Source organism: Rhynchophorus ferrugineus, unplaced genomic scaffold (assembly GCF_030347505.1).
Source record: "Rhynchophorus ferrugineus isolate W39M unplaced genomic scaffold, kcgeb_rfMv2 rfM1, whole genome shotgun sequence".
Lineage (NCBI taxonomy): Eukaryota > Metazoa > Arthropoda > Insecta > Coleoptera > Curculionidae > Rhynchophorus > Rhynchophorus ferrugineus.
In genome coordinates this window covers 59,700,931-59,722,526 of record NW_027472580.1, presented here as the reverse complement: position 1 = coordinate 59,722,526, position 21,596 = coordinate 59,700,931, and the positions used below count along the sequence as shown (strand labels likewise).

The 21,596-nt window shown below is 30.6% G+C and overlaps 1 protein-coding gene across 3 annotated transcripts in view; it reads right to left on the bottom strand.

The window, feature by feature from the left end:
- Positions 1–1,315: 1,315 nt before the first annotated feature.
- The window catches only part of LOC143198976 (cGMP-dependent protein kinase, isozyme 2 forms cD4/T1/T3A/T3B), a 355,938-nt gene continuing 335,657 nt past the window's right edge, over positions 1,316–21,596 (bottom strand). For all 3 annotated transcript variants that reach the window (XM_076408685.1, XM_076408694.1, XM_076408676.1), the window contains 8 exons: positions 14,635–14,854; positions 6,819–7,055; positions 6,614–6,760; positions 5,701–5,947; positions 3,832–4,031; positions 3,550–3,778; positions 3,360–3,493; positions 1,316–2,357 (listed from right to left, as the gene is read on the bottom strand). In XM_076408685.1, the coding sequence (XP_076264800.1) occupies positions 2,192–2,357; positions 3,360–3,493; positions 3,550–3,778; positions 3,832–4,031; positions 5,701–5,947; positions 6,614–6,760; positions 6,819–7,055; positions 14,635–14,854 (1,580 nt within the window). In that variant the 3' untranslated portion in view covers positions 1,316–2,191. The remainder of the gene's footprint in view (positions 2,358–3,359; positions 3,494–3,549; positions 3,779–3,831; positions 4,032–5,700; positions 5,948–6,613; positions 6,761–6,818; positions 7,056–14,634; positions 14,855–21,596) is intronic.

Sequence of the window (21,596 nt, the reverse complement as noted above, 5' to 3'; positions counted from 1 at the left end):
CGCTTCCTCTGATTGCCAACCTTTATCCTGTATAACAAGGAAGACTCAACGGCAATGCCACCGTCATCATAGCACGCCAATAAGAGTATGGTAATAGCAGTACGCAACCCCCACCGGTACGACCACCTAGGTGTGTTGAACATTTGAATCATCTGAACGGATTCAAAACTACCTCGGACATATTCCAGCGAAAGATTGGGGAGGCAGTCAGTAGAATTAAGGAAACTCTGGTGAACCACCAAAAAAACGGCCAAACAAATGCCTTCACCAAGAACTCATTTTACTTCAAGATTGGGGATCAACCTACAGTTGAGAAAATGTCATTTCAACGTAATGTGTTAATTACTAGGCCTCATTTACTAGAGGTTACTAGACCTCATTAACAACTACAACTTTGTTCATTTGAAACCAGAAGCATGAACGTTCCTATGAATAGATAACAGCAAGCTTCAGTAGTCCTCTGCTTCTGGCTACCTACAATCAAGTAGGAAACTCATCGATTTTTGTTATTTTACAATATCACACCGACATCTCAAAAATAGCAATTTTACACTTGGAAAAGTATCTGAACTCTGCTGAAAGGTACTACAATAAATTAGAAAAGGAAGTTTTAGGGATGAAGTTCATCTAGGGTCGTCGCTTATTATGAACACTGACAATCGATCAGAGCTCATATGTTAAAGATAAGCTATCAGAAATCACTGCTATATTAACTCACAATCACAGAGATACATTAATTACTGAGTGTTTCTCAGCATTCACTCTAAGAGTGATTCTTCGGGAAATAAATATTTGTACTATAATTTTTTATGGAGGTGATTCCAATAATTTTTTGGCTGATATGAATGACGATAAAGTAGAAAAGGTATGATGCCCTGAAACAAACATTTTATTTTTACTGTCATTATCGGTAACTAGGCTACGCAAGCAATATAATTAATATGTAGTGTTGTTTATTGTGATTTTTTAAGTATTATATTAATTTATTTTTCTTAATTAAATAGGATAAACGCTGGCAGTGTCTGGCAATTGTGTTGCCGTTGTATATGTATAATACTATAACACTGTATCGATCTCCACGACTAATAATATTCATTTTAGAAACAACACTAGAATCAATCTTTTAATACTTTTAAATTACCATGACAACTGAAGGTCCACATTGTATGGAGTAAGGAAAGCATGCATCATCAGCAAGAACAACAATAGTAATATGAATTTAGATAAAAAATGTTACTTACTACTTAAAAAAAAGTTTTACTGTAATTTTGTTTTAATATTATTCATAATAATAGTAATATATGAAAAAGGCACGAACGATCTCAATAGCTTTATTTATTACTAATTTTATAATTAACATCAAGTCAAGAATTTATTTAATTAAAAATAAACATGTTTAGATTAATTAAGAACAGTTTAAAAATAATACATTATAATCTAAAAATGGGGTAACTCTCGCCCTATTTACAATAAGGTTTAGACGAAAATAATTTGAGATAAGAGAACTTAATTTGCCGCTAAAATGTTTAAATTTTGTATGATCTATGATACAAAATATAATATAAAATCTAATGGCACAGCTTATACTATATCAAATTCTTATATTTATACATTATAACACATATTTTCTCTTATACATAAACCAAAATATCTGTATTTTTTTCAGTTCATTGTATAAAAAAATATGTCATGATTAGTTTGCAGTGGTATAATGCTATACAACTATCATATAATTATTGTCACAAACTTTACAAGCAATTTATTATTCCTAAACTATTAAAAATCTTTTAAATTTGTTTTGGCATACCAATGTAACTTATTCCTTGTATTTTATATAATTATTAATATTTTTAAAGCCAATGCATTTCCTGTAAAATATGTATCATACTTTAAAAACTTTCGTTAGTGGCACATATTTAATTATCTTTTAATTGGAATAATTTACAAATAATTTGAGATTATCCAAATAAAATCAAAGGCCACAGTTCAAAGAATACTATGTATGAGCATCAAAAGTTATTATGAATTAATTTAGATTCAAAAATCAGTTCAGTACGAAGTTTTATAACAAATCGTCTGAAATTTTTAAACTAAATATTCCCCAACATAATCCTACCAGTAATTATAATAGTGGCAAATGTTATGTAGTTTGATTTATACATATTAGGTAATGAAAATCACAATAGAGTTTTTAAAAATTGGCATCCCACCCAGTAGTGTCATCTGGTGGTGGACCACCTTCATCTGGGGGATAGGGGTCAAAGTTTGATGTGTCAACCACACCTCGAATTTTCGGTAGAATTGGGGGAATTAATGTACGGTTGATTAGGCCTTCCCAGTTGAAACCATCAAACCACCTAAAATAAAATGATATATCTGTAGTTAACGTTTTATTAATGAAAATATATTATAAGGTTCCTCAATAAGCTTTGTTTTTGATAAGAGATGATGCTTTTAGATTTGTATTGTGGCTAACGCCATTGGTAACATAATGGTTGCCATAATCGCTAACAATGAAACAAAAATATATACCAAGGCAACTTAAAAATATGTGTAAAAAATTGTGTGAAACTGCATTGCTATGGGTATACAACTATGATACTAAATTAAAATAAAATATTAAGGAGTTATTGTTTCTGAGTGTAGACTGCAGTGATAAAATGATTATCATTGTAACTTGTTGGAATAGATGAATGTAAATACTTATGAGGAAAGACCTGGTTTAAACAAGAAAGATTATATTTCAGACGACACATCCGATCATTGAGCTTAAAGAACGATCAGTAGATTAAATTATGAATTATTGCAACATCCACTTTATTTGTTATATTTACACAATAATTAATTATCATTTTATGTAACAGATGCTTTATATTTAATTAAAATGAAAAATAATAGCTATAAGAGATTTTAAGAAAATTTGATTGGAAATCAAGTCTAAAAGATAACAAAGCCCAAAACATTAAATTAATTATAAATGTATGTATCCTCATATATACTATTGCAAGGAGAGGGATAGAAAAACATTATTGACTATATTAAGAACCTCTATACACAAATTTCTTCAAAAACGAATTAGTATGACACAAAATGTAGTGTAAGTATGACTAAAAACATAAATATAAAAATATAGTAATTGAATTTATTAAGTGGATATATGGAGTATATAATGATGGGGGCTATTTTTTTTATGGAAAGGGAACTAAGAGCTCTTTTTGATATTATCAATGCAAATGAACGAATCTATTACAAACCAACAGCTTGAGAGGAAGGATGTGTCTTGCCTAAAGAGGGATAACTAACTTTGTAATAATTATCACGCTGTGAATAGTCGACGAAGAATATATGAAAAAACTTACTTGTGTTTTTGTATATCACTGATTCCGCCTTTTTGGTAGCCTAACCTCTCTGCGGGATTATCACGGCACAATTTTTTAATCAAAACTGTTGCGTTCTTTGTGATGTTCTTCGGAAAGTCTATCGCATCGATACCCTGTATATAAAAAATATTATATATGGTAACCAGATATGTATTCATTTAATTTGTACCTTCAGAATGACATTATAAGTCTTCATGGGGTCGCTTCCATTGAAAGGCGGAGTTCCAGTAAGCAACTCAAACATAAGTACTCCCAAAGACCAGTAGTCAGCACTAATGTCATGTCCTTTATTCAGAATGACCTCAGGCGCTACATATTCGGGTGTGCCACAGAAAGTCCAAGTTTTTCTACCAGTTTGCAATTTCTTAGCGAATCCAAAATCAACCAATTTCACATACCTATAATTCATAGTTAGTTGTTTGTTTAATTGTTTATTGATGTTTTAATTTACCCTTGAGCATCCAACAATAAATTTTCAGGCTTTAAGTCTCGATAAATAATATTTCTAGAATGTAAATAATGAAAGGCTTCAACTACACATGCTGTGTAGAAACGTGTCGTGTTGTCATCGAAGTGACCTTTGTCTCTCAATACTGTCCATAATTCTCCACCCAAACAACTCTCCATGAGCATGTATAAGTATTTGGCATCCTGAAATTAAAGTTATATTAAAATTAAAGCTGTAATTTCAAAAACATACAATTATATTTAACGAATATTTTTATTTTAAATTAATAACTTAGGGATAAATATATATGTAAAACTAATAGTTTGGGCACAAAGAGTTTAGAACTACTATATTATATGTAGCCTAGAATTTTTAATATCTGCATAAAATAATTAGATAATATCAAAATAAAGAAATAAATTAATATTGACCATTATTAAAATCTAGTACTTATTTAATCTATTTATGATTTGCGATGTTCAATAAACGATATGACAAAATATCCTTAACTATTTAATTAGTCAAGATTAATTTCTACATATAAATTTTAATGTTTTATTGTTTTTTCCTGTTATATAGTAGATGCCTCTTTACCAACTAGGGTCTATCATCCAGACTGGACTTATACTGGTAAAATGGACTCCGAACCACCGTCCACGGCTTTAAGTCTATCGACTGGTGAGTAATCAACTTAGATTACAGATCATCCAGGAGACATTTGCGATCCTACCCAGCCTGGTCATTAGACGAGGTCGGAATTATTTTCGTGATGGATTTTGCATTTTTGTCTTATGCTTAAACATACATGTATAAACCCATCCCCTCAGCTGGATTCGAACCCGCAATTATCGCAACAGTGGGGGAACCATTCTGTCGCTTTGATCACTGCGCCAATTAAGCCAACTTTTATTATTTTAAATTGTGTTATTTATGAAATGTGAATTATTGAATGTCTATAAAGAAATAACTAGCTATGACTTTAAATATTTGTTGTTATCGATTTTCAATTAGTGTAATATATAGAAAATCGTTATTTTTCACAATTTATAAGACAATGTTAAAATTCTAGTCAGCTGATATTGTTTACAGTTACATTACTACTTTCTGTAATTACTGTTTTATTTCTACTCATAAACATTAGTCATTTGTGTACTTGATGGTCAATTCATGGCCTATACATTTTGTACTTAAAATTCATGTTTTATGTTATTTATTTATTTTTATGTTTACGGTTGGCAATATCCTTTAATTTTATAACATATCAAATTAATATATTATAAGTCAATGATAAAAAATTGTGGACAAAATATGGAAGTTTTGTTAAATGCTTGTAATATTGGATTTATTTCTATAAAATAAGGAAATACATTATTTAAACTATTGTTCAGACAGAAATTATAATTTGTGCCATCTTTCAAACAGCGCATCAAACCTACAAGCAATTTTTAACACTTTTTGATTCATTTAAATAAAACAAACCATACACCCGGTCCAAATGGTAGTCAGAAATAACTAGGTCTTGGTTATGTGGCAGGATAGTTCCCTCTGAACTATTATTACCCAAATAGTTTAGTATGTGCTTGTTTGACTTAAGGTTCAACATCAAGCATCATAATATAAGATCAATGTTTCACATCTGATTTCCCAATTATTAATGCTTGTTTCAAGTTGATGTAAAATTTATCCCAAAAAAATATTTTTCGAAACAAAATTTGACATGTTCAGTGTTAAAATAACTACGTTTAACTACTAGGAAAAATTAAATAGAAAGTAGCAGATAATAAAATGAGCTAATCAATGACTGTCGTTCTGTTGCTAAGTAGGGCTATTATGATGACGTTAAGAATGATAGAATAATGAGAACTATTTTACCTTAAATGTTTTAAACAATTTAACGATGAAATCACAGTTAGCCTCGCCCATAATTTCTTTCTCCGACATTATATGCTGTTGTTGGCGAGTTTCTACGATTTGCGACTTCTTCATTTGTTTCAGAGCATACGATTTATTCGGTTGTCCATTGATTTGAACAAGTTCCACTCGTCCAAAACCTCCAACACCGAGTGTACTGATTGTCTTCAGATCTTCAAGTTTTACATTAGCATATTCTTCGTTTAGCCTGTAAAATTTAAAATGTCTAAAAACTCGTTTTATTATGGTATATCCACAAAATGTACAATACAAATATAGAATTTTAATATTAACATATCTAAGTTGGATTAGGAATTATACATTTTTTGAATTTAGTTAATTTTTCAAAGGATTTTTTTTAACATCCAATAAAATTTAAAATATAAAGTTTGAAAAAAAAATGAAGCGTCCTACTGCTAATAAGGTTTAATACTTACAGGGATATAATTCCTGATATTGCAGGAAATAAACATGGGACAATAAATGTAAACAGTAATAAAATGCTTTTGTATTAATAAATAACATAACACCTATGATAAAACACGGTTTTTGTCAAAACAGAACATTAGTTACGCCTATTAGACATATAAACAGTACACAGTAAATTAAGAGAAAGCAGAAAAATAAATAGTATTTGTAATTGGTTATACTTTTCCAGTCAGTGTGCAAGCTCGTTTAACCGTTGTTTTCAATTAATCCTATATTAATGTACTACAAAAGAAAGCATGAAGGAAAGTTTAATAAATGTGGGTAAAACATAATATTTTATTTTCTACTCTAAACTATTGTCTAATAGTTAAAGATATTTTTTAATAAAATGTATATCTTAGGTGTTATGCAATATTAAAATGTATATTTGGTTATATAACTATACCTTCGTCGGTCATCGTTATCATCGACATATTTGGTCCTGACCTCGTCAAGTGTTGATATTAGCTGTATATACGTATCTCTATCGATGACTAAGCAAGTGACACCTTCTAGATCATCCGCAATAATGTTAGCTGTTCTTAAATCATCTCTGGAAAACACAAATCCTTAAAAGTGACAATTGATATCAAAATTATAATATTACTTACCCATGTAAAGCTTTTTCTCCGAAGAAATCGCCTTTTCCAAGAGTTCTAATATATTTCTCTTCTAGGGAATCTTTCTTTTTAATTGTCACCTTTACTTGACCTTTGCTGATAATGAAGAAAGTATCACCTCTGGCACCTTGTCGGATGATGTAATCTCCGTGAGCGTAGTAACATTCCTCCAATACATCGGATATTTTGATAAGAGTTTCCTCCGGTAAATCTTTGAATATTGGAACACTAGAATATAAACAATCCAATTATTTTTAATTCTATAAACTCTAATATGTGGTCATAACATTAATATTATAATTCAGAAAAAGAAAAAATCAATTCAAGGTACATTAAAAAAATATTAAATGTTATATTGTTTTTAGTTTTAGTCTCTTGGATTTTTTAGTGACTGGACCTACAGCTTAACGTGGGCTCCGAACCACGGCCCTCGGCATTAAGCCTACCGACTGGCGAGTGACCAACTTTAGAAATCATCTCAGAAGACATTTGGTCTTACCCAGCCTGGTTACTGACGTGACTGGGATCATTTTCTTGTCGGATTTTACACTCTTTCCTAGGACAATCACAAATATTAAACAATCATAAACATAGATTTTAGGCCTATGCCCCAGCAGGATTCGAACCTGCGACTATCGCAACACCAAGCCAGATTTCTGGTATATTAGCTTATTTATATAACCACTTTAGAGGCTTCGTTTCGTTGTTCCGTGTTTTTATGAAATAATCATTACTGTTTATAATAAATATCAGCAAGGGAGCGTTGCCTTGTTGTATATATAACTTATTTTAGGTACTATAATAATGTAATAAGTTTTAATGCAACTGCAATGACTGCGATTGTATATTCATAAAATAAGCTTCATTGTATGGTATAAAATACCATATCGTAGTATAGACATCTGTCAATAATATAATCTTGAAATATTAGTTTATATTATAAAGTATATATAGAGGTTTTACTTGAGACCACTTTTTTTATTGGTTCATTTGAACTTTCTTATAAAAGCATTTGATTGGCCAATTTCTATAACTCGATTGTTTGTTGGTCGACATTGAGTATGATCAACATGTTTGTGCCTCAATTATAATCATTATTATTTGATTATAATAATAAATAAATCTTCATTCTCGAAAGTTTTGTGTATCCAGTATATATGCAGAAATAAAAAAAAAACCAGACGTCACTTTCCTAGGAAGAAAGAACCCAAGTTAGTTAGATTAAGGAGGTGTGTGTGATTTGGCATTGTCGTTACCTGGTACGTATACAATTATTTATATAGAGCATTTGTATTTATATATATATATATATATATATATATATATATATATTGTTATTTACAGGAGTGCAACAGAATAAATGAAAATATTACCCTCTTTTTAAAACCAAAATGTGTCCAAATTAGGCGGTGGCAAAATTACATTGAAGGTAAATGTGATTATACTACATGAAAAGTTTTAGTTTATTATATTGTTAATAGATCCTTAAACTAAACTGTTTCTTTAACACCTCGATTTTACCATAATAAGAGCACAGTAGTAATTGTGATATATATCATACTTCTTAATTTTTTGTTGCTGTTTAAAGAAGTATTACTTTTTGGTATGTTTTCCCCATTTTGACGTATATCATATAATTTAACGGGTTTAATGATCCGTTCCACAGTTTTCACAATAACATTGTAAACATAATTATAACTTGTCTCAATACATTTTTGTGTGGAACAAGTAAGTAAAATATAAACAGACACAGACTTTCCGCTGTGCTGCTCTGCTTTCAGAATGAGGAACAAAAAGATAGAAAATTGAATACATCTTATTTAAAGTGATAGCACTAAAGATATATGAAAAAGGGAAAAAGCGCTATAGACAAGTTTGATTATATTTGCCAGCAGATATCTTATGTATTCAATTAGATTACAGCCTTCCTTATATTCACATTTCATTATTTTTTATTTATCTTCATTATATACTTATATTTTAGCTTTATGATATTCTATAATATTTGTACTTATATAGAATTTTATTTAAATAAATTATTTTGAAAAATTACGTTTGGCTTTTATTTAAAATTTAATTGGTCAGTAGAATGTGACGTCAGAGGTTAGTCACGTGATGCGTATGAAGTCCTCGACCAATGAAATGCTTTCCTATTAAAATATGTTCTTTACAGGTGCCTGTAATGGTAATTTAAACTAACCAATGAAATTCAGCGAAATGACGTTCTCAGCGCCTTCCTTCTAGACCACGCAAAATAATTCTGAAATTATTTATATTGAGTTAACACTCTATAGTTTATATTAACGTATTTTTTAAAAAGTTTTCGCGTTTTGGTACCAATAAATATTATTTGCTGGAAGTTTATTAGAGTAATGTTGGCCTAAGTGAGAGAAGTAGAAAAAGTTGAAACCACTCAAAATAGGGAAATTTTCTTAGATTTTAACTGATGCATTCGAGCTGAGCAGAGACTTCGGGAATTAGCAGAACTAAGAAAGAAACTAATCGATCTGTCTACACATAGTATAGTCTGATAACATTTTTTGATGATGATTTAGAACTGAATAGAACATATATATATAGTTTTTTTTCTTTATTCTGCAATGGTTAAAACAAGCGATCGGTGAAACGTGTGATATTTCAGATTTGAAAAGAGGACAAATCATTGGTGCTTCGTTAGCGGGAGCGTCTGTAATAAAATCAGCTGAATTGTTTAATGTCAATCCATAAAACATCATCGACGAAAAGCAATAGTGGGCGAAACCCAAAAGTTAACTGACAGAGATCGACAAATTTTATAGAGGATTGTGATCAGACAATACCAATCACAAAACAAAACTACCACCGCAAAGTGAGCGACGATCTCACAATTACACTCAATATTGTGGTATTCAATTGGTTCTTTTCTCCATATCATTGGCCGGAGTACTGCGAATGAATATCTCGACATCCTCAATGATGAATTTCTTATTATGCCTAGTATATTGTTGCCAAATACTACCATGTTACAAGATAATAATGCGCCTATACACACGACCAAAAAGGTTCAGTCTTGCTATGAGGAGCATCAGAATATTACATAACTGAATCGTTATGGGGAGTTTTAGAGCAGATAATGAGGACTAAATTTCTATTTACAACATTATTGAAGCAATTGGCGGTTATTTTTGGGACATTGAGAAAACTATTCAGACACTATGAATCTATCGCTATAAATCTATAAATATAAATATTATATATATGTTAGATTGGGCACCTACAGAACTACAATACTGAGTATCTACAAAGAACTGACCCTATCTGAGCTAGATTATGAATATCAATGTTTCATTTCTGCGACTCCTTCTTATTTAAACAAATAGAACACCATAAATAATACAGCGATAAGAATAACACTGTGAGTTTTTCGAACAAGCCCAATGGAGAGCTTGTATTGTGGGGCGGAAAAATCCCTATTAAAGAGCAAGAGGGAATTACTCTTCATAAAATACGCTAGTTCACTCCTATTTAAAAGAGTAACATAAACAAAATACAAATTTTCCAGAAAAAAGCCCTGAGAAGCACCCAAAAAACTGGACTGACCACCTACATCGAGACCTTCAGATACCCACAGTCAGTCAAGAAATCAAGAGAATCGCAAGGGGGCATGAGGAAAGACTCCATTTTCATGAGAATATTGAAGTATTGCAGCTTTTGGATACCACCAGAGCAGGACATAGACTAAAAAAAATCAAACCATCTGATCTTGTGTAGTGTTGTGTAGCGAGGTGCAGTTAATAAAATATACAGCAGTGACATGTATAAACATTATTTCAGCAGAGACTGAGTTAGGGCCGATGGGTCCTAATTATATACTTTGATTTAAGTTATCATAAAGACAAATTGTAGGTTAGTCGGAAACGACAACAATGTAATAATTAAATAATTTTAAAAAATCTTCACGATAATTTTGTTTCAATGCAATTTGGTGTTGTTTTTGTTTTGATGTAAAATAATTTGTGGAACTGCTTCACTGAGAATTAGTTACCTAGAAAGCAATAACCCTTCTGATACCACCAAATATTAATTTGATCTGTGTATTTTGAACAGTGTTATCTATGGGGAAAATGCGAAGTGTCAATGTACACAACTGTTAAAACACAACCTAACTCAACTCTTAAAATGTATAGATAGATAGACAGACAGATATAGTGCCTTCTAATTACCACTTCATCAGTTCATAATCACTGCCAAATCAACATTTCAGTTCTTTTAACACGATGTCACTATGTTGTCAGAAAGATAGGAAAAAGGTCGTCGTCGTATGGAAAATATAAATCTTAATTAATTAATATTTAGATGTTTTTTTCATGCGAACATATGTTATTTCCACGACACCTGTCGAAATGCATTACAAAATATATGAATTAGACTTATGAAACTTACATCAAACAGAGATAAGTGAGCGTTACTAATGAATGTTACATGAACCTATTTTTGTTTTATTTTTGCTTTGATGTATCATTAGTTAATCAATACATCTATACAATTGATTGTAATATGCAGTAAGATCTTTGATGCGATTAATCTAGTTATTGTTGCTATATACTAGATCCCAAGATACTGCCTTTTTAATTATTATTTGTATAATAAAATATGTACTAAATATAATTGCAGCAAATGTTATCCCTAGCTTGTAATATGAGCTAAATGTGATCGAAGTAAAAAATATAAGGCATATTTAAAAAAAAACATAGTTTACAAAAAAAGAAATTATATTTTTAAGAGATTTAAGTGCATACCTTTATTATAACAGCGATAATTTATTAGCAATTTTGTTTAATTATCTAAGTGTGTATATTAACTGAAATATTTTAGAAAATTGAATAAAAGAAAAGGTGTCCTTAATATTTCCACTTTTGCATGTCCCCGTAAATGATATATTAATTCAATACCAGATATTTAACGGCAGGATTTAAGTATGGCTATAGCATTTTGCTTTTATGAGTGCGTAGCATAATTACAGATCTTAGAACGAATTGGTTCAGTAATTACTAGCCATTATGTAAGAATAGTGACTTAATTGATACATATTTTGGTATTGCATAATTCACGTTTAGTTTAGGTTTATTAAATGATTATTAATAACCAAATAACTCCAAAGTTATTTATTGCTCTTTATTTTGTATTTGATTTATTTTTTGGTTTTTGCCTTTTTCCTTGCATTTCAACACATTCCCGCAATATTAAGAGCAGACATTTTGTTTTAATCAATTAATTTATCAAGCCGATACTCTAGGTCAGTGATTGACAAAGATTATGTAGGTGTAACGACGTTTTCAGAATAATGTCCTCAAGTAAACTTTTCTAGAGTAACGGTACGATGAACCCTCATATTGTCCTGCTGTGCAACAGAAAGAAAAAACCTTATTTTAGATGCACGGGTTCGGATCGCAAAAAAAAACGTCGGTCACTAACTGTCTGGTGCGGAATCTTAAACGAATAATCGCGTTATTGGACTCGTATTCATTTCAACAAGTTGTCAGTCACTAAACTTTGTTTATATATATTCTTATAATATCAAATACTGTCATTAATGTTAAAAGGATTACCACGTGTCTTATTGAGAATTATTTTATAAGGGAAACTTCAACACATTAGCGTATTATATAGTTACTGTACTATAGTCTTTTGTGGGAAGTGCTAAAATAATGTAGATCACTTTTTATAGTGGTTATAAATTATTAGGAGTCTATATGTATATATTTTGAGCAATCATATTAACAAAACCTAACTGTTAGATATGATGCTTGAATTCTATTCTGATAATTTTTTTCTTTTGAAAAAAATCCGTACCAACACTGTTCTGAAAACACTGTTTCGGAGTAACGATGTTGTGTTGGCAGAATAGATCGATTTTCGTACTTTAGGATTTCGAAACCGTATGCCAGCAAGTCAGCCAATTCGTTCTAAGATCTGTAATTATGTTACGCACTCATAAAAGCAAAATGCCCTATGTAATTTTTTTGTCTGAGGAGCTATGAAATCATTATGTTGAAAAGATGTGAAATGGCTTTTCAATCAATTTGTGTAGCTTCACATCGCATATAAACGTATAAATGGCATATTTATTTAAATTAAACAACAAAAGTAATTAATATCGAAAATTAAATTTTGAGCGTACCATGATTTTTTAAAAATATATTTTAAAGTCTCCTTTTACCAACTATGGGTTTATCTGGACTGGACCTACAGTTTAACGTGGGCTCCAAATCACGGTCCTCAGCATTAAGCCTACCGACTGGCGAGTGACCAACTTTAGAAATCATCCCAGAAAACATCCGGTCTTACTCAGCTTGGTTACTGGCGTGACTGGGATCATTTTACTTGTCGGATTTTACACTCTTGCCTAAGACTATTAAATTTTAAACAATCATAAACATAAATTTACGACCATACCCCAGCAGGATTCAAACCCGCGGCTATCGCAACAGTAGGAGGACCGTCCTATCGCCTTTACCACTACGCCACCAAGCCGGCAACGCGTACCGTGATTAGTGTCTGTTTACACTGAAAAGCTCTATAATACTAAACTGAATATATATCATTGTAAACTCTAAGTAGGGCATTTTGAATTTATTTTTTCTTTCGTTGATACTCCGCATGTTCACCAATATATATCGCTGATTAAAATACACATAGCATTATTATGTGCTTTTTTTGACAAAAAAATTACATTTAATAAACTTCAAGATCAAAATCAATATCAAGGGTTATATCAAAATACTTTTTAATTTAGAAAAACATATTTATGGAGAAATTCAAGGAAATAATAGCGTTTGTTTTTTTTTCTATTAATGAGTAGGTTTGGTAGAAGCTGGCATAAAAAATCATGTCGATACAGTAAGGAAATTTAATTATTTGTAAATTTATTCACAAAATATAACAATAATGATAATAATAGCAATAATATTAGTGTCGATAAAATTGCGGGTTTAAAATAGATCGTGACACAAAACTTCTTATTATTAGAAATTATTAAATATTTATTATTTAATATAGTTAAAATTTTACGTAAACTCTTCAACAGTTGTATATACAATTGTTATGTAGCAATATATACAATTTTTAAGACCAGGAATGCTTTAACGTTATCACCAGTATACAATAATTTGCTGCAGAAGTAACTTTGTACGTTTGAGAAGCTAAACGATCGGTGCCACAGGATATTGAATATTTTTATGTAATTTTGTCATTATTAACGCTTGCTGTTCTTTATTGTTAATCTTCGATTCTTCATGTAATTTTACACAATTTTAATCTAATACTCAACATATATATTTCTTCATATAATATTATTTCTCGTTCAAAGAAAACGCAATCTGTATTTTTGGATTTGATCGACGTCGTTTTACTCCTGCTAGAATGGTATCAGTAGCGGTAATAAAAAGAAAGAGAGGTTGGTGAGAAGTGAGACATACAATTGGATTAGTATTGAGTACGATTTAAAGATTTTTTTCTTCTGGTAGTCCTATATTAATCAATATCTGGATAAAAGACACTTTTTAATTGATATTTGAAGATAGTAGTTACAAGAAATAATCGAAGGGCTGTTCTCAAAGAGTTGAAGATGTCGTTTTAAAGAGCTAAATAAACTATTTTTAATGTATATATTACTTGGTGTAAAAAAGTACAGGTAAAGTAATGTGATAATTTATAAATTTAGATATCAAAGAAATAATAAAGTGATCTTCTTTGCAACAAATTTAAAAATATTACATTACCACATAATAAGTGAAGTAATTGGTAGGAATTAAACAAATGACCTCACCTCTTGAGGAAATCCGTATATTCCGCCTGCCTGATGAGGCCAGTCCTCATCATAATAGTTTGGAAACATTGTCGTTCGATCGCCCATAGTTTACAGTCGGTGGCAGCCTTGATGGTAGCAGTTCTCTGGCAATTATATAATATTGCCAACTCTCCTAAGACTTTTCCTGGAGTGAGAGTGCTCAGGAACTTGTTTTCTCTTGATACTTCCACACGTCCCTCTGTAACAAATAACGAACTAATAAGTATTGGGCATAATCAATAAAAATGAAAAAATAGTTATTAAATAATAAATAATCAGATTAATTAATTCTTTTGCGCTTTGCTTATTGTATATATTTCAGCAACAAGCAAAGCACATTATAAATTATACATTGAAATTACATATAAAATAATACTTGTATTTAAAATTATGTATATCATTTATTTTTTTATTTAGTGTTTTCTATAAGAATTAATAATATTTCTATCATTTTCAATTCCACCATGAGGACAATTTATGTAAGGCTATAATCGATTCAAACAAAAATCTCTCATGCATCTTATCAAAATTTATGACGTCAGCACGTCTTAATGTTGTCGCGTTAACTTAGAATTTTGGTATTCAACATTTGCCGGTTTGTAACTTCTAATTATTATTACTAATATTTTGAAGAATTTTGTAGATATATAAGTAAGATAGATAAGTAAAATATAATTATTGTGTATACCATCACTATATAATGTATACAGCATGCAGCTAGTCAACCTCAGATATTTATGTTTAATGGAAATTGTTATTCCATATTACCAACATTCTAACAAAATTGTGTAAGCTGCTGTCTTAATAATATAAACTTATTATAACCTCAAAGTATTAGGTGTTAGAATTAATAATAATATTTCTTCGTTATCTTCACTTTGTCTTCTTCGTGAACAATTTGTTCCTTAGGAAGGTAGTAAATATCAATAATGTATAGCTTGCTTATTAAATTGAGCTCAGTAAAATCAGATGTCCTCTGCAATACTCTCTAAGTTGGTAACAGGCCAATTGGTAGGCTTAATGCCAAAGACTGTGGTTTGAAATCCACGTAATAGGTTCAGTTGAAAGAATTCCAAGTTCGTAATATAATTATATTAAAAAAGTAACACCATATTTTTTTTGTTTTGTAGCGACCTTGAGACATGTTGAATTTTACATAGTGGAATAACGGTTTACAAAATACCCAGAAAAATAATCCCAGATGTTGAACATGGGCGGGGTACCAACAGCGCCAACTAGAATACGATAACAAATAGCTGGCAACCCCGAGACGTTTATCTGGGAGATTATTGAAGGGTATTTTCAATCATTCAGTAACCGACCTTCGTTTGGTTTAGACGTGCCACCATTGACTGCCCAAGCCTCGTCTCCAGGTACACCGCTGCCATCCGTTTTATCTATTTTGTTTTTTCCACATTTTTATATTACTTCAATAAATATCGGTCACATAATGTAAACACCACTGTTTCATTTCGTTTTACCTCCATTCACCGAGCCATATCAGTTTACCCTAAAGTTTTTTTATTGTTTTTGTGGAAAGTATTACGTTTAATATAGTTTTAAAAATTTGATTTGTTGTAAAAATCCGAAGCATATAAAATCAAGGATTAAGCCACCGACAATAATATTATGTTAGTTATAAAGCCAATATGCGTATTTAGCAGAGTTAACAATGTGTGATATGCTATGAATTCTTAAGATCAAATGAAAATATAACTGAGAATTGCTGAAAAGTCACGAGTTCTAACGTTTCAAAATAGGTACCACTCGAGGAGACTGTAATATTTAATATAATATTTACAGAAACAATTTATTTTGCCAAAAAACGCTACGAATTAAGTCCAACGCCTAGTATCATATACTCCTTTATCTCGATTGAGAATAAAAAACTTGATTATCCATTATTTATCTTAGCTTTTCTATAACACCTCGATATACCGTTAATTGAAGATCATTCTTCATCCTACACATATTGGATAGTGAGTGCTTTAAGTAGGCTACTAAATAAATCGGAAGCACAAAGACAAGAAAGCACTTAGTCATGGTTGCGTGGTTCACTTATTTCTTTTGTAAAAGCGTTCTATTCTCTTATAGCTACCGGTAGCGAGAAAAAACTCACATTCGTAAATCTTTTATGTAACTCTGCATCAGTTAGATACGTACGGTATTTGTTTTGTTCGTCATTTGGTTCCGTGAAGCCGATTTATTTCTTAGAGTGCATTAACTTTTTAACATATGTTATTTTGCATATTTAAATTTTTATTGATGTTAAACATATATTCCATAATACAGTTGGCGATTTCTTAAAAATTTTATTAACGCTCATTGGCGTTATATAATAATTTTATATATCTGAGTCATAATTTAAACTGTTAATATTTTTTTTTATAAATTAATTTGTTTATAAATAAATTTAGTCCTACTCATCATATAATAGAAACTTTTAAGTTGCGTATGTTATCATCCATTTATTATCGAAATAGAGACGAAGAGAGTATCGTGGTTATATATTTTAAGAGAAAACAGGAGAACTATGAGATGAAGCACCAACTGAGCAAAAAATGAGGCCGGATCAGAAATATTTATGTTTTTTGTATTTATGAATATATTACTAGGTGTTGCCCACTAAATTAAAATTCTTTCTATAGTGACTTAAAACTAGATATTTATGATCTATTCAAAATAACAGTCAGCTCACGTCATCAAGATGTTTAATGTATTGCTTATAGAAATTTGTAAATTCGTGTGTTTTACAAATTATGCAATATTTTCCTTCTCATTTTAACGAACACGCAACCAAATCAGCCTACCAAAATCGTCGGTTTGTTAAATGTCTGCAAAACCGCTCTCATACGAAGCGGGTGACCGTCATATGAATCAAGATCACCTTGATGTTAGCTGTAGCAGAGATAAAATTTATTAAATGTTTTTAAAAAGTGAGTATTTCTTTCAATACAAATATAACTTAATACAATTATTTCAGAGCAAACTGTTAGTCTGGAAAGCATCCATAGAAAACTTAGAAATACGCAGCTCTTTGAGGGATGTGAAACATCCCTTCATACATTGTTAGGAAATATAGGATTTACATATTAATATTGTAAAGATAATCCACGAAGAGATCTAATGGAACTTCCAGACATTACATAAAATCAAGGAAGACGTATTCAATATGCAATAGTCATTTGAATTTGTGCATTTAGATAAGACATGTATATTTCAAAATTGATTATTGTGTCACTGAAGGCAAAATAATAATAAAAATAGCATAAAGACTAAGAGTTTGAGCTGGGTTTTTCTTCCAATAAGTCTTGTAATTAATTATCTTCGTACTTTTTCGGTTTCTATATTATTTAAATAAAATATAATATATATTATTATAAATATATATATTAAATAAAATATATACTACCGAACAATAACACACATAGTGCAATAACACAGAGATAAAGAGATATATGCATATATCTAGACTATTATCGTTGTAAAAATAAATCTTATCTAACTTCCGGACAGAATAACCTGAGTAACCTTTAGTTTCTTTATAAATTTGCCTTGCAAGGTAATCAAATTCATAAACGTACCATTTCTATTTTTATATAGCAGAGTCTCTTTGTGGTAAGGGAGATAAATAATTCCTATCAGCAAAAACCATTTCAAGTCGTGGTTTTCAAAATGTTTTGGTTGTCGGGTATTCTTAGTATTTTACATCAAATTGTTCAAATTACAAAAATCTGTTGAAATTAAATGTGTAAATTTAAAGATATGATTCAGAATATTTTGAAAATACAATTAATAAAAAGTTATTCGTGGTCTACAAATTTGAAAACCTTAAAATTTCATAGTTTTTGGAATTACAAATATGTTAGGAATTAAATTTGCCTCAAAATATAATTGATATAGGCATTTTTTTTAATTGCTCAATAATAATCGTTTCACAAGAAACTTATGATTCTATGGTATGAAATATGTTGTAAATATCAACCCAATAAATACATTTTAAAAGATTTACAACAATGGTGTTATTGTGTATTAAGTCGTATCGGGTACATTTGTAATTAACTTCCTGTTAAAGCCTCACCTACAGGCTTCTCTTTTCAGTATGTGTTATTTCGTCGAAGTGTGAACAAAAGTTTAAAGACGAGGATTTTTTAATCTTTCTTTTGATATGGAATGCGTAAATTTCTTGACAGATGGCAAAAAGTAGCGGCTATCGATAGGCAATGCCTTGAATAAAATACATTGTACTAATTTTTCACAAATAAAACTTTAAATAAAACTTTAAAAATCTTTAAAACTGACTTATACACAATATAATTGTTACAGTTATTTTCTACTAATTCATTTCATCGTTGCAACGATGGTGCTGAAGACTGTTCAAACAAGTTGCCATGACTGCTATTACTTCATCTTTCAAGGCAAATTGGTTCCTACGTCCGCATTATTTTAGGTGCCAGAACCATTTGAGAAGTCAGAAGGAACTAAATCTGGTAAATTGATGCTAACATAATTTTGCATTCCAGCATTCATACTATACCATACCTTCTTATTTTGATTCAAGATCATGATTACTATTTACACAGAACTTTCAAAAACTCAAAACTACAGTCAAAATATTTTTCAAAGAGCCTAGTGAGAAGGCTAAGTGCAAAATAAATTAAGTAAATAAAAGTTTGCGTATTATGAACGCATTAATTTAAATTACTATTAACGTTTTTACATAATAACAACAACATTTATCACCTCCAGCTACGCCACATGTTACATCAATGACATTATTAATATGGCAATTGAAAGCAATCAAAATCAACCGTGCTGGTATCGCAATGCTTACATAATATGCAATTTTAATTATTTTAAATTAGAAAACGAAAGCGACTAATCGAAGAGACGTGCACATACGTAATCTGATCTCTTGAGATCTTCACGCTTGACCTATGTTGAACTTTTACTTCCTTTTTGTAAAGCTCTCCAACGCTATTGACTGTCGGTCGTACGCGGAAAAATCACAAAAAAAACGACAAGGAAGAAAGCTGGATATAAATTTCGTTGCGGAAATGATTGTAAGCACAGCTGTGGGAGATTATTAGCAATTTCTCTTGTTCGGCAATAATAACAATATAATATGTATTTGACCTTTTATATCGTAGTGTATAATTTTGCATATCTATACATTCAACAATGAACAATAATTTACTACGGTGGAAAGATTTATAGTATTGTAATTTATATCACATAAGAGCTTCATGTAATATTAATGGAGACATATAAATACTAATTAATTATTTGAAAATAGTTATGAATGATAATGATAAATATTAAATCCTAGATAAGATTACATTATATTTCGGAAGCTACAAGATGTATAAATTAATATAATAATCTGTTAGCAGATTATTTATTTATATAACCCTATTGATAACAAGGATATAACAGGTCAATGAAAAGTCCCCGGCCTGACACATAGATGGCGTTACTAAAATTAAATTAAGTATTAGTTTGTAAATTGTAGCATTTTGAGTGCAGCTACTTTTGTTATTGTGAAAAAAATGGATAAAAAGGAATTTCGCGTGTTGATAAAATATTTATTTTTGAAGGGAAAAAATACAGTTAAAGCAAAAACTTGGTTTGATGCCGAGTTTTCGGACACTGGCCCGGAAAAATCAACCATCAAAGATTGGTATGGTAAGTCTAGACGTGGTGAAATGAGCACCGAAGGCGGTGAACGCAGTGGACGCCCAAAAGAGGTTGTTACCGATAAAAATATTTAAAAAATCCACAAAATGATTTTGTATGACCGTAAATTGAAACTGAATGAAATAGGAGACACTCTAAAGATATTAACTGAACGTGGACATCATATCATTCACGAATATTTGAGTATGAGAAAGCTCTGTGCAAGGTGGGTGCCGCACGAGCTCACTTTTGACCAACAACAATGACGAGTTCATGTTTCGGATCAGTCTTTGAAGATGATCAAGCGTAATAAACTCGATTTTTTGCGTCGATATGTGACAATGGATGAAACAAAGCTCCATCATTTCACTCCGAAGTCCAATCGATAGTCATCCGAGTGGACTGAACACGATGAACCCGCTCCAAAACGTGGAAAAACGCAACAGTCGGGTGACAAGGTTATGGCGTCTGTATTTTGGGATGCGCATGGAATAATTTTTATTGACTACCTTGAAAAAGGAAGGACCATCAACAGCGACGATTACATAGCATTATTGGACAGTGTGTCACTAGTCAGTGAAAGAGATGGCAAAAATCTATGAATTGGGCTTCGAATTGCTTCCTCATCTACTGTATTCTCCAGATTTCGCCCCCAGTGACTATTTCCAGTTCTCAGATCTCAAAAGAATGCTTACCGGGAAAACATTTTCGCCGAATGAAGAGGTGATCGCCGAGAAAGGACAAATCCTACTACAAAAATGGTATCGAAAAGTTGGAGGGTCGCTATAATCAGTGTATCACCCTTGAAGGGAATTATGTGGAATAAAAAAACTAATTTTGCCAAAAAAATATGTTTTACTATGGTATGCCGGGGACTTTTCAATTGACCTGTTATACCATGTGCCACATTTTCAATTTATTTATTTTAGAAGGAAAAACATTTAAAAATGCAATTTATCACATCACACCTCCTATTTTTTGTGACTGTATCTAAATGTTTTTGTATCTGAATTATACCTCAACAAGATAAACCTATTTGAGACGTAGCTATTACTTATTATAAAGACTTGATTTTCAAAAAAAAGTTTTTCAAATAAGATCATATAACAACAATCTATTGATTAAGTGACAGTTAGAATGAACATCGTCTGGACAGTTCCTAGTATAGTTTATTTCATATAGTGTAGTAATGAATTACTACACTTAGAAGTTGGTGTTTTCATGTTTTTTGTCAGCAATATTTATTGTGAAAAATGTGAAGTATC